Source organism: Macadamia integrifolia, chromosome 3 (assembly GCF_013358625.1).
Source record: "Macadamia integrifolia cultivar HAES 741 chromosome 3, SCU_Mint_v3, whole genome shotgun sequence".
NCBI classification, from domain to species: Eukaryota; Viridiplantae; Streptophyta; class Magnoliopsida; order Proteales; family Proteaceae; genus Macadamia; species Macadamia integrifolia.
In genome coordinates, this window is record NC_056559.1 from 8,967,202 (window position 1) to 8,981,336 (window position 14,135).

Below are 14,135 nucleotides of genomic sequence, written 5' to 3' on the forward strand. Positions count from 1 at the left end.
CCTGTGTAAGTCGCATACTCCCTTTGGGTTTTCCTAGTTGATCCGAATCTGGGTTCCAAAAACAGAATCGTATCACAAAAGAGCAATTAAATTAATCTTAAACAAAGCAGTGGCAATCTGGTAATTTCCATGGAAAATTAGAACCTCTTTGGAGTGAAATAAGTGACTAGGGACGTAACAGGAATTAAAATTAAGAGAAAAGGGTGGTTCTGGAAATTAAATTCAGATTAAAGATAATTTAGAAACAAAACTTCAGAAAGAAGGGGGCTTTGTGAATGTAACAGAAGAGCTGACCTCATGTGAAGTTTCCCAAGCCTGGTCACCCTCAACCTCACAATATAACAAGACCTTAAGGCAAACTGGTTCGATTTCAGTTGGGATGCCCTCCTCGTAAGAACCCCAGCCAAGATGGAAAACTCAGATTGAAGTTGCTAATCCCATGGACTATGAACACCAACCAATACTCATCCAGATTATGAGATATTAAGCCTGAGATAATTCTCTAAAGCTGGACCTGGCGGAAGTTAGGGTTTCAGTTTTGTGTGTTGATCTGGTTTCTCACCACAGAAGAGACGTGAAGACCAGAAGCTCAAAGGGTAAGTCACCTAATGCACTTGGGCGTTGGGTTTAAGAATATCTTTTGATTTGATTCCTTTCTTTCTTTCCTTTTAGAGTTAGAACTTAGTTTGGTAGTATTGTTATAGATTTTATTTCAAGTTGGGAGATTTATTTCAGTTGCTAATTTAGGTTAGTTTCCATTGTTAGGTTTTGATTTTCTTTTTTATAGCCATGTAACACCCGTAGAGAATGACGGATTTTTGAAGAACTGAATTGAAATTTAATGAATAGTTTTCTTTGGTTGAAGCTATGGCCAAACCCCTCTTTCTCCCATTCTGAAATTTTCTCATCTCTTCTCTTCCATACTCCTACTTCCTCTTCATGTCTTCTTCTTCATCTTTATTATTATTTTCTGGTTTTCTTTCGATACCCTGATCTGGGCTGAAACATCAGGTTTAAGAAAGCTTGGCTGAAGGTTTACTTCCAACTGGTTGAACCAGAGATTGTGGGCGAAGGTTGCTACCTTTCAGGCGACACTAACCATAGAACAGATCCTTCAAAACATGGCTTTGCTGGTGAGAAATCACAACCAGACTCAGATCTGAGTTTTGCGACCGCCAAACTCAGTTGCAGGCTCAATACACTTCAGATCTGGGCTGTTGAGGTCTTGTGGTGCTGGATTCATAGAAGTCTTGCTGCAATAACCTTTCATTTGAAGTTTCAAGCTAAGCCGAGGTCTAGTTGAGATGCTCTCTCAAACTGAAGCTTCTCCCAATCACCTGCCCTGTTTTGATCCCAAGGAAGAAGACTACTTCTTTCTTGAGTTGATATTTTCACCATTTGAATTTGACCCCCTTATCCTTTCTCTCTATTTTGGTTCCTAATTTACCCCAACCCAATAATTACCAATTCCCTTCATATCCCATCATTTACTTTAACTTCCACTTACCCTTTTAAGATCCCTTTTATTTACAAGCCTGCCACCCCATTACAAGATTCCAAATATTTACAATTCCGCTATTCTATTTTTGGGTTGAGTTATTTGGTGATTGGGTGGATCCCTAAGCGATCTGATTCCAGCTTTTGGAACCCTATTCTGCTTCAAGTGGTATCAAAGCGAATTTTGTGCAATTTCCTAACAATGATAGGTCACATCACCAATGTTGAGTTGCACAAATTGTATCGTGGGCTACTTGAAAATCAATAGAATAGTGATGCCAGGGTTAAGAAGAATGAGACAAAATATAACAATTTCATGGACGAGACTCAATGTGTTCTCACTAAGATTCTTGCCTTTATGTAGAGGTTGAAACGCGAGTTGAAGAAGTACCGTCTGCACCACCTCCTCAATTTCATGCCCTACGGATGGAAGATACACCTCACAGACAGCAACATGATCCTGTTGTACACTACTTGTACCCCAAGATGTTACTCGGCAATTTTTTTATAGAGATTATGGCATCAAAGTTGAGGTTCCAGAGTTTAGTGGTGAAAAGGGACCTGAAGAATTCCTTGACTGACTTACCAAAGTGGAGAATTTTTGCTTATAAATTTCTTCTGGACTAGAAGTGTGAACTCATCCTTACTAAATTTATTGGGTATGCATGTTCATGATGGAATGATGTACTGCACTCCAGGTTTGTTAGACGACTTGGACCCGTTACCAATTGGGAGGTCATAAAGCAGATTCTGACTGAGAAATTTATTCGACTTAATTATGAAAAGGTGATGTTTCATAAATTGCTTAATTTTTAACAAGGCAATAAGGATGTGGATACCTACACCTTCGAATTCTACAAACTATCTTCAAAGTGTCGATTTCAGGAGACAGACCATCAACGACTAATGCGATATATCAGTGGACTAAGTATTGAGATCCGACTCGAATTGGCTAATACTGATTTCAGGTCTGTTGATGTGGTAGCAATTCATGCCATGACTGCTGAAGAGAAGTCTATTTATTGGAAGAGTATGCTCAAGAATCCTTCAGTTTATAGACCACCACGTATGGAGGAAAAGAAGCATGATACAAGCAGAGTTGAAGAAAAAAGGTCAGAATTCAACAAATATAGTGATTGGTTGAAGAACTTCAAATGCCATAATTGTGGCGAGTATAGTCACTGTAACGATCCAAGAATACGGCAAGTACCAGACCCGCTTGGGAGATCGGTGAGGTGTCTCCACCAAGAATACGGCTAGTACCAGGGGATTTTGGGAGATTGGTGAGGGTCTGCAAACTTTAGTCCCACATTACCTAGGGAGAGATTCCTATACTAGTTAATAACCTCTAGCCTCCTTAACATGGTACAACGCGTTTTAAAGCCTTGAGGCCTATGCGCCAAAGAAGATAATATTGTGCAAGGTTAATTGGGCTAGGGCGTTTACAATCACTACTCCAACAAGTGCCCCAATAGGACTCGTTTTGTGAATGTAGTAAAGAAGCAACTGATAGAGAAGAATGATGATGTCGATCCTGATTTACATCCTTATCCCTTCGATGCAGATGGTATTGATTATGATGATGATGTCGAAGCTCATTTCGCTAGTCTTACATCCTTCTCAAACAGACTAGTTGACAAGGCTCCTGTCTTCAGACAAAAGGGTATTCTTTTGCACGGTTCCAATCCTATTGATATTCATACAATTGTTGATACTGGGGTAGAAGCAAACTTTATCTCTGCTGAATTTGTTCGAACACACAACCTTCCACAGAAGCAACTTTCAAGAAGATTCACGTGCAAGGTTTTGGACCCACAGCTCGAGAAGAGGCCACTGCAATTGTTCGAGTACATCTATAGTTTGGGCCGTTACAATACCATGTATCTTGCTTGGTCTCCCCATTGGCACATTGCGACATTCTCCTAGAGCGACCTTGGCAACGACATATTGGTATTCTCTACGATGGTGCACGGAACACCATCAAGGTGAAGCAAGGAGGCCATACGTATTTAAAGACGACACACGTGTTATCAGATATGCCACATTGTTGACAGTCTTCTGCTCCAGTGACAAATTAGTCTACTGTCCTTCTTCACAGAGTTACATTCCTGTCATTTGCTTAGAGATACATGCCACCACATCGTCAGAGGATTTATATGTTGGTGTATGATGTCTTGTATTCCGTCGCAGTTTAATCCAGGGAGTACTGGTGCAGCACCTAGACAGGCAGGATTAGGGTGGCAGTTGTAGTTTAATCCGGATTAGGGTGGCAATTGTAGTTTAATCCGGATTAGGGTTTTTTCGCTGTATATTTGTAGCGAGGGTTTCTTTCTCTGTAATGGAAGCAATACTGAGAGGTGTGAGGACGAGCGCTGTAACCCTATTCTCCATTGATAGTGAAGCAGGATCTCATCTCACCGGGGACGTAGGAAACCTTCCCGAACCTCGTAAAATCCGTGTGCATTGTTTGTTTTGTTTTTCCATTATCTTCTGCATCGTTTTAGGGTTGCGTTTCTACATTATAAGGGTATCTTGAGAGTACGACCTAACTTGACGGAGTCGAGTTCTTTTAAGACCGGGAGAGCAAAGCCTAGGTACAGGGTGCCTTCAACTCAAATCATAGATCTAATCGATGGGTTTTAATGGTTCTACAACACTTCTCATTACCCTGATATCATCGCCAGAACAGAGTATACACAACAAGCTTTCTTTGAACTTGTGACTATAGCCCAGAACAGAGTATTGACAACAAATAGAAGAGAAAAGGGTAATAGGAGAGGAAAGAAAGTAAATAAAGTAGTTGAAGGAAGGAGGAAGAAGAGAAGAGAAGAGAAAAGAAAATCAGACAAAAGAGAGGTATGTGGTCACGACAGCCAAGGTTTTAGCCAAACAAATATTCAATTTCAAAACTTAAAACTGATATCTCCATTGTTTTGCATCAATACTTAAAGGAAAATAACATCAAATAATGGAAACTAATTTAAAAGGGAAACTACTTTAAATTAGAAACTAACTCAATTAAACTTGACTCCCAAGCTAATTTAAAAAAGGAAATAAATTACAAAAAAAGTAACTAAATATTCTTTCGCCCAATTGCATCACTAGTCCCATTCTTTGCAGCTAGTATTAGTTTTCTATTCTGTTTGGTCTGTCCTATTTCTAGTAGGACTTGTAATGGCTGATCTATTTAATGAATGGAGGTGGGTAGCCCTAATCCAATTGATTGGCGTTCCTTTTTTCAAATCGCAGGACTCTCTCTCTCTTCTCTTTACATGGGATCAGAGCCTTGATCTCCAAAGAAGAAATTGATCAAAGCTCCTTCCTCTTCTATCAATAACAACTCCTCTCTCCATCGCAAGTTGTTACTGGTTCTTCCTAAGTTCTACAATTTTTAGAGGGGGTGGTTTGATCCCCTGGTTTGTTGGTTTCTTGAATGAAGGATTGATTAATTGTAATCAATCATATGGTGTGAGTTAACTCAAAGTACTTGCTAGTGGTTGGTGGTTTAGTTTTTTGGTTTGAAGTTGAAGTATTTAAGGAGTGGAAAAATCGATCAAAGTTGTCAAGGTTTTGGCACTCTGCCAAAATCGATTTTGGTCATATCTTCTTATTCAGAGCTCAGTTTGGAAAATCCTTGAAGTTTTCTTCCTCACCATTCCAGCAACATTTGATCCAGGGTTCAGCTCCATTGGAGCCCTATAGCTCAAACCGCAGGTAACCCTAGAATTGCCCTAGATAGGCTTTTGCGATTAGGGTTCATTCTTCATGAATTGGTGGAATTTTATCTGAAGATTAAGTTGCTCTAAGTTCTCTATTTTTTGTGCATTTGTTGTTGAAGTTCAGAATCAGTTTAATTTCAGTATCTAGGTTTTATGAAGTAGTGGGTGAGCCTGTGGCACAACGGTTAAGTTGCACCATTGCAACATGTTGGTCACAGGTTCAAAACCTGGAAACAACCTCTTATGCGAAGCAGGGGGTAAGGCTGCGTACAACTTGCCCCTCCCAGACCTAGCAGTAGCGGGAGTCTCGTGCACTGGGTTGCTCTTCTTCTTTTTCTTTTTTGTTAAGGTTTTATGAAGTGATAATGCTAAGGGTACTTTTTCTAGTTCTTTCTCTCAGTTTATGGCCGATTGTGGTATGTTACATCAATCTTCCTGCTCAGACACACCCCAAAAAAATGGTGTTGCTAAGACGGAAAATAGGCACTAAATGGAGGTTGCTAGGTCTCTTTTATTTGAGATGAAGGTGTCCAAACTATTTTGGTCGATGCTGTTTTGATTGCTTGTTATCTTAGTAATCGAATGCCTTCATCATTGTTACAGAGTGTTATTCCCTATTCTCTGTTGTTTCCTTCTGAACCTTTGTTTATCCTTCCTCGTATTTTTGGTGTGTTTGTTTTATTCATGATCATCGTTCAGGTTTATCGAAGTTGGATCTACGTGCTATTAAGTGTATCTTTTTGGGTTATTCACGTACTCAAAAAGGTTATCGTTTTTATTGCCCAACACTTCAAAATCAAAAATATTTTGTTACTACTGATGTTTCCTTCTTTGAGTCTGTCTTAATTGGATGAATCCGTTGTTGTGTCAAAAATGGATGATGATTTTCCCCTTTATGTTGTTCAACATTATTCTCCACAGGTTCCCACAGATGCAATGGTGCCACCACCACCTCCACCCACCACCACCTCCACTAGTGGTTCCCCCTCCTTTCCTAGTAGTGCCTCCACCTCCCTCGTTGATCCAATTGTCTATACTCATCGTCTTCGTAAAGAATTAGTACCCCCTGTCTTTGCGGTCCCGACCTCGTCATCTTCGCCTACAGTCCTTGATCCAAGTATTTCTCTTTCTGATGTTGATGTTCCCATTGCACAATGTAAGAGTGTTCAGAGTTGTACATCAAACATCCCATTTCAAACTTTGTTTCTTATTCTAGTCTACTTTGTTTCTTATTTTAGTCTATCTTCCTCTTTCATAGTTGTCTCTCTACTTTGTCTTGTCATCCTTTTCCTAAGTCTGTTGCAGAGACATTGTCTAGTCCTGGTTGGAGGACGGCTATGGAAGAGGAGTTATTGCCATTGGATGCAAATCATACTTGGGATCTTGTACCGTTACCTCAAGGTAAGTCCGCTATTGGTTGTCGAAGGGTTTATGTTGTTAAGGTAAACCCAGACGGTTCTCTTGCTCAGTTGAAGGCTCGGTTAGTGGCCAAGGGCTATACATAGGTGTATGGGGTTGATTATTTGGACACTTTTTCTCCCATGGCCAAGATGACTTCTGTTTGTGTTCTGATATCTCATGTTGCTTCTTATCATTGGCCGTTGTAGTAGCTCGATGTGAAGAATGTTTTTCTTCATGGTGATTTACATGAAGAGGTCTATATGGAGCAACCACTAGGTTTTGTTGCTCAAATGGGAGTTTGGAATGGTGTGCAAACTGAAGAAGTCCTTATATGGTTCAAAGCAGTCTCCTCGATGGTTTGGTAGGTTCACTGATGTGATTCGTGAGTTCGGGCTGACCAAGTGTGACAATGATCATTCAGTGTTCTATCGGAAGCCTGGCACATGAAAGATATTTTTGGTTGTTTATGTTGATGATACTGTCATCACTGGAGATGATATTGAAGGGATCCAAAGTCTGAAAACACATCTACAACAAAAATTTCAGACCAAGGATCTAGGATGGTTGAAGTATTTCTTAGGTATTGAAGTTGCTCAGTCAAGAAAAGGTATTTCTCTCTCTCAGAGGAAATATGTTATGGATTTGCTGACAGGGATTGGAATGTTAGGGTCCAAGCCTGTGGATACTCCTATGGATCCAAATGTGAAGCTCACAGTTGAGAGTGGTGATTTGTTAGATGATCTTGAGAAGTATCGAAGATTAGTTGGAAAGTTTAATTATTTGACGGTGACTAGGCTTGACATTGCCTTCGCTGTCAATGTAGTAAGTCAGTTTCTTTCGTCTCCACGGACATCTCACTGGGATGTTGTTATTCGTATTCTGAGATACCTCAAGAAAGCTCCAGGTCGTGGTCTACAATACTCTGATCATGGACATGGTCGTATTGAGGGTTTCTCTGATGCTGATTGGGCTGGATCTCTTGTTGATAGGTGATCAACTACTGGGTACTATACTTTTGTTGTTGGTAATCTTGTGTCTTGGAAGAGCAAGAAGTAGGCTGTTGTGGCTAGGTCTAATGCAGAGTCTGAGTATCGAGCCATGGCTTATGTCACTTTTGAGTTGATGTGGGTGAAGTAGTTGTTGACAGGACTTGGGTTTGAGTGTACTTCGTCCATGCAGTTATGGTATGATAACCAAGCCACGATCCATATTGCATAAAATCTAGTGTTCCATGAGAGGACAAAACATGTTGAGGTTGACTATCACTTTGTTCAAGAAAATCTACAGCAAGGATTTACAATTCATGTTCACATAAGAGCAACTTACAGATGTTTTCACTAAGTCTTTGGGGAGTAGGAGTGTGAAAAGTATCTCGTGAGAGGGGAGGAGTCCTGCACAAGTCGTATACTCCTCCCTTGGGGTTTTCCTAGTCCTATTAGGACTGAGTTCTATTAGTAGTTTGCTGCTAGTATTAGTTTCCTATTCTGTTTGATCTGTCCTATTTCTAGTAGGACTTATAATGGCTGATCTATTTAATGGATGGAGGTGGGCAGCCCCGGTCTAATCGATTGGGACTCCCTTGCTCAAATCGCAGGACTCTCTCTCTCTCTTTTTCTCTCTTCTCTCTACAATCTGTATTAATGATTTATTAGTGATTGTTAATTAGAAATTAAATTTTTTTTTAATTCTACCGGTAGTCAACTAACCCCAAGTAGTTGGGGTAATGCTTTCATGAGTTGCTTTGTAGTTTAATTTGCTAACATCAGGAGTTTCAGTGATGGAGGGTCGGTTAGGAGAGAGAGAGAAACCTGAGAAGAAAATCAAAGTAGCAGGGGGGAAAGGGAGAGAAGCACACAGGCACACTCACATAGAGCTCAACCAATTCTTCATTCAACTTTCAAATCTGAGTTCTTCATCAGTTATAGCCAATTTATAGAAAAGACAAAGACATAAACTTGGAAACCCAATTGAAATAGAAGCTAGTCTAAACAAGGAAGCAAATCCTAAAAGAAAACAAGTTCAAAAGGGAAAGAAGTTCTAAACCATCTCTAAGTCCTATGTATCCAACTCAAAAAAAATAAAGAAAGTAGAAGACGTAAAAAGAAATAAACTAATCCCAGCCCTTGTTGGACCAAAACCTTGGGTTGGACCAATTCTTCTTGGCTTCCAAACCGGCATGCTGGTCCAACCAGTCAAGTGTGACTGACTGCATCATTCAGCAGTCAGCACTTGATAGGGTGAGTTTAATACATTTTCTAAAGAGTGACTGGGGTTTTGATTCCTGGGAGCAGTCTCTGTAGGATAGCATTTTTGGCAAAAAATTTATTATTTACAATGATTTTTTCAGTCTTTTAGTCTATGCTTTTTTTTTTTAAGTGTTTTTTTTTTTTGGCTTCTCATCCTAAAAATAATTCATCTGCCCCTCCTCACCCCATTCGGAAAAGGGAGGATTAATTTACTAAGAATAGGTGCAAGAGCTGGTACTCGAGTGAAAATCTTGAGCTGCCAGCGTGAAGACATGGGTTCAAGTCTGAGAGCACCCACTTCATACAGAAATCCCAAAGGTTAGGACCATCTCCAATTGACCTGGGAAAGCAGGACTTGTGCTGGGTTAAGTCAATATACCAGGAAAAAAAAAAACTTGTGGCGGCGACTGGAGTAAAGACCTCTTGGAAATAAATTTGTCAAAGTCATAGATTAATTTTAGTCAATAATTCAATAACCACAAAGTCTGGGTTCAGATAACTTATTTGTGTTGGACAATAAAACCTTAAAAACCAAACCGCAGGTGTTTCAGGATTTTTATGATAACTGAAATTATCGCCACAGGTGTAACTCTGTAAGGACAAGGATTTTTAGGGGAGTCAACAAAAGGTATTTGGGAAAGAATTAATTGTCAGGTGTGAAAATAATAAGGTTTTGTGGGAAAAAAATTGGATGGAGCCAGTATTGTGGAGGAAGTTAAGGGTTTGCCATGGGCTACGAGTAAGAAGCAAAAAGCAACTAAGCTTAGATTTGCTTTAGCTGCTGCTTTCTTAAATAACAGAGTCGGGAGAATAACTAGAACCAAATCACAGGTTCAAAAAGTAACGAATCTCTAATAAAATGTTCAAGAGTCAGGAAAGAAAATGAATTTTTAGTTAAGGATCTGCAGTTTCAGTCCAATAACACATCAAATATGTCTGAATTAATAAAATAGGGGTGAGAACAAGGCTTTTCTTTACCAAATCTAAGTAGATATTTCTCTATTGTTCATATTCATATTAATATCCATGTTGACAATCTTCTTTATCCATATTTAGGTTTATGTGTAGATTATCTTGTCTCAGTTCATGTATTTTATGTTTTAGTGGGGATTTGCTTGCACATTTACCAAAATATGGTTCTTAACCAGTTTATGTCTGGCAGAATTAGGAACTTCATGGCCTATTTTTCTTGGTGGCCGAGAACATTGGACTGTTGGTCTTGTGGCAACCTTGATTTCATTCAGCTGCATAATTGTGGCTGATACTTATGCGTTTTTAGGTGGAAAGGTATATCATCTTTGACATTGATCAGTATGGCTTTACATGAGTCTTGTATCAATTACAAGGGCATAGACTTAATCAGTGGCAGATCTATTTGCATCATTCCATACTTGTTCCACTTGGATGATGCATATTAATAAATAAAATTTTAACAATCTACAGCGTCTTCCCTTTATCACCATATGAATATTCTTACCCCTCTCTGGTGAAAAATTGCCGTGTAGTGGATGAAGTTTAATAATGCTTTTGCTTTGAGCCGTGCCTCCCAACTGTTGTTTCCATCAAGTTCTTTTGTGATATTTCTCTTCAGTCTACTAGCTATGAAAAAACGAATGTTCTATTGGCATGGCTTTTTAAAGGGGCACTTCTAAACAGTCATGTGCTTATGTTCAGAGTTTCAGGACCCACCATTGTTCCTTCACGATTCCTTGGTCATAGGGTTGTTAACTGTCTGGTCAGTAGTTTATTGTTTTGGACTCTTCAGAGTACTAGGATCCACCGTTGATTAAAGGGGTCCTAGGATGCAGATTCGTGGTTGAACCAACTTGAACCCAGAAACCCAGAAACCCAGACAAATATGAACCAGGTCCCAACCTTGTTCTGGTTCAGTAGTATTTTTAAAATTTATTTTATTGGGAAAGATATTATGTGATCTTTTATTTTGGGCTATTAGACGTGTAGGGAAATTTCCTGTTTGGGTTTTGTTGAGTTTCTATTCTGTTATTTTATGTTTTAGAAAATAATTAGAAGTGATTCTGAGTTTGGCTACTCTCACCTCCTTGGGGCCGGGGTGTTTAGTGCTCTTCATGGCTTTTGGTGAAAGTTGAATGGTTCTCATCAACCCCCTGGTATGACCCGATCCATGCGGTTGTGGGGTCAGTATGGGCCCGTCGGACTAGTCAGGCCAAAAACCTGGATACCCCGTCTTTAGCAAAAAAATAGAAGGGTTTATATATATATATATATATATATATTTTTAAATAAATAGGCATGTAATCCAATACGTAGGACAGTTGATTGAGAATGAAATAGAGAGTTTGGTTAGAAGAAGCCTGCGTTGCTGGTGCGACTCCTCCCCTCCCTTTCTCCCCTTCCCCTGCGAGATTCTCTCTCCTAATCTCAATTTCCCTGCTCAACTCAGATCTGTCTTCCCCTATTTCAGTTCTGTTGCATTTGGCAAACTAATATTGAACTCTGTTTTAGGGTGGCAGATGTAACCCAACAGTATTGGGTTGATCTCCCATACCTTAAACTTTTCACCTTGAAAGTTGGGGCCTTGATACCCACCTGTGAGGTTTGGTGGCAGAACCTTATGTACCTTGTGAGAATCGACTTGAGTTGCAGACGATTCCCTTATACCAACAGATGCAATTTCAGGAAGCCTTTTCTTGATTTCAGCCTTCTGTTCTGTTTGATTGTTGGTTGATGATCATAGGTCAATGGGTTACCAACTTACCCTGAAGTTTCAACTTGATTGAAGCCTGTACGCATGAGTTCCCTCACCCAAAGGCCAAAGCATGAACTGGTTTACTGCTGGGTTGGCTGTTCCTTCTTGAGATTGAAGAAGATATGTTCTTCTAATTCCTCATAAAGGCAAAAATTGTTTAATCTCCAAGAAAAGCCCCTATCTCTTTGAGTTTGTTTCTAAATATTCCATCTGTCTTGAATTCCTGAATTTCCCTCTCCCATTTAGGATTGATTCCTGATTTTGTCCCCTACTTTATGATATTACTCTTAAGGGCTTGACTTGTCCTAAGAATTACATAATTGCCATTACTTTCAAAATTTTGAGTCGTTGACTGTCTGGGTGGGCCCATGGCAATCCCAGAGCACTGTTTCCGAACCGGTATCTCTCCAATTTGGTATAAACCTGGCCATAGATTCCTTTGTGTTCAAGACTAGAGTTTGCTTGCCCAACGGAAAGCTTTCTATTTTATTCTTTGATGAAGGGCAAAGCGACAGTTTTGTCTTGTGGTTCGTTGTGGAGATATTATTTGTGACAAAACCTCAATAACCAGAACTGAGAGATAAAAATGAAGAAAGGGGGAAATCCTAGTTCCACGATAGGATTCAGAATTATGTCTATTGTGGCCTATGTCCACCACTTATGGCTGTTATTAGGAGTCCTAATTACAACCAAAGGCAATAAACAAGACTTGAAGACTTGAGTCACTTGACTGATAACAATGACCAAGTTAGACTTCTCCCGCTCTCGACTTAACACAAAGACTCCTCCTCATGGTATAATAATTTCCCGCAGCCGAATATTACCCCAAATATTGGCCCAGCAAAGAAGCCTTTCCTACAAATAACCAAAAATCAAATAGCCTAAAGTCCATATTACCCATAAGGATTTAAAATTAGGTTTATTCAATCCCAACCAAACTGATCTGCCTACAGCAGTAAAGTTATTATAGATGATCTGATTTCCTTGGTTGGAGGATGTAAGGACTTTTCAGCCTTTGACTCTGAATTGAGGCCTTGATACCAATCATATCCGTGAATTGTGTTGCTCACACTAATTGCATGATGATCCTTGTTAATTCTTTTAAAGCATGCATGTGGAGAACTTGGGTATTATGACTTGTTCTACTTTAAACTTTATAATACTGATTGAGCCATTGAGGAATTAAAAAGAAATTCTAAACTATAATGTTTGAATGCCAGTCTGCCTGACTTTTGAGTTCTAAGAGAAACTTTATTCAGATATTTGGTCGATGCCACTTAAAAATAATAGCCCTAAGCTAGTGGCATGCTGCCAGCTTTCGCTAAGCTAGTGGCATGCACCAATCACAGGGTTGGAAACAGGAGGGCAAGGAGGTCTTTTCCAAAGGGGGAGGAGATAGTGTGACATAGGCTGGGCACCTGTTCCCTTGTAATAATAATGGGAGAAAGAATGATAACCACTTGGGTTCCCCACGCCCATACACATGGGGAAGTGGAGGCGGGCTGTGAAAAATGCCCCTGCCTCCACTTCCTCATGTGTCTGGGCATGAGGAACACAAGCGGGTAGCGTTCTCTTTCCCTATTATTATTATTATTATTATTATTATTATTATTATTAAACTCCTCAAAATTAGCCCACAATTGCTGGAGACAAGATTCCAGAAAATCTGGAAATTCTAGAGAAGAAAGTGTTGAAGAAGCTTTTTGATGCAGTTGGGCGTGGGAAGATTTGGGATTGATTTAGTACTTTGATTTGTTTCCTTTATTGTTAGTGTAGGGTGTGGTCAAGTTAATAGAGAGTTTCAATGTTTATTTAGATTTCATTTTCTAATTTAGGTTAGTTTCCAATATAATTAGTTTCCATCGTTACACTTTGATTGCCTTTATATTGATGTAACTCAAAGGGAGAGTTCAGTTTTGCAATTGAAGAATTGAATGACTGAGTTGATGGTTGAAACCATGCATGCCGTGAGGCTTGCACATCCCTCAGTCCTTTGATTTTCTTCTTCTTTCTTCTTCTCTCCCTGAATTGATTCTCTTTCTCTCTCTATCTTTCTTTCTCTTTATTTCTTCTTCTTCTTATGTTAATTTCTGCCATTACCAAACCAGCAGATCTGAGAGAGATTTCCTCATTCCTAACCCTCTTTATCCAAGACCTTGGGCGAAGGACATTCCTACCTGGCGAGGTAAACCCTAGAACCCCTAGTCCAAAAACCCTTCCTGTGATGTGGAATAACACCTGCAACTACCACTGCTCCTAAATTTCAGAAGCTTGTAGTTGAAACCCTGCTTGATTTCTTGAGCTATACTATTATCGGTCAATTCAGGAGGCCTAGGCGACCACGAATCTGGAGATTTACAGCTCTTTGAGGCAGATTCCAAGGGCTGCTGTTCAAGTTCTTCTTTGTGTTCGAACAAGACTTTCTTTAGCTGCTGAAGACAACCTCATAAAGTGGGGTTTGTTTTAACTTTATTTTAGTATCCCATTTATACCCCTCTTTTATTCTAGTTCTATTTTATCCCTTTAATCTTCCTATTCCAATAA

At 39.6% G+C, this 14,135-nt stretch overlaps 1 protein-coding gene across 5 annotated transcripts in view; it reads left to right on the forward strand.

The window, feature by feature from the left end:
* LOC122074668 (phosphatidate cytidylyltransferase 4, chloroplastic-like) overlaps window positions 1-14,135 on the forward strand; it is a 38,360-nt gene that overhangs the window by 5,240 nt on the left and 18,985 nt on the right. For all 5 annotated transcript variants that reach the window (XR_006139011.1, XR_006139010.1, XM_042639593.1 and 2 more), the window contains exon 4: window positions 10,026-10,150. Coding sequence is in view for 3 of the 5 variants with exons in the window: in XM_042639593.1 (XP_042495527.1) it covers window positions 10,026-10,150 (125 nt within the window). In the remaining 2 variants the exon portion in view is untranslated. The remainder of the gene's footprint in view (window positions 1-10,025; window positions 10,151-14,135) is intronic.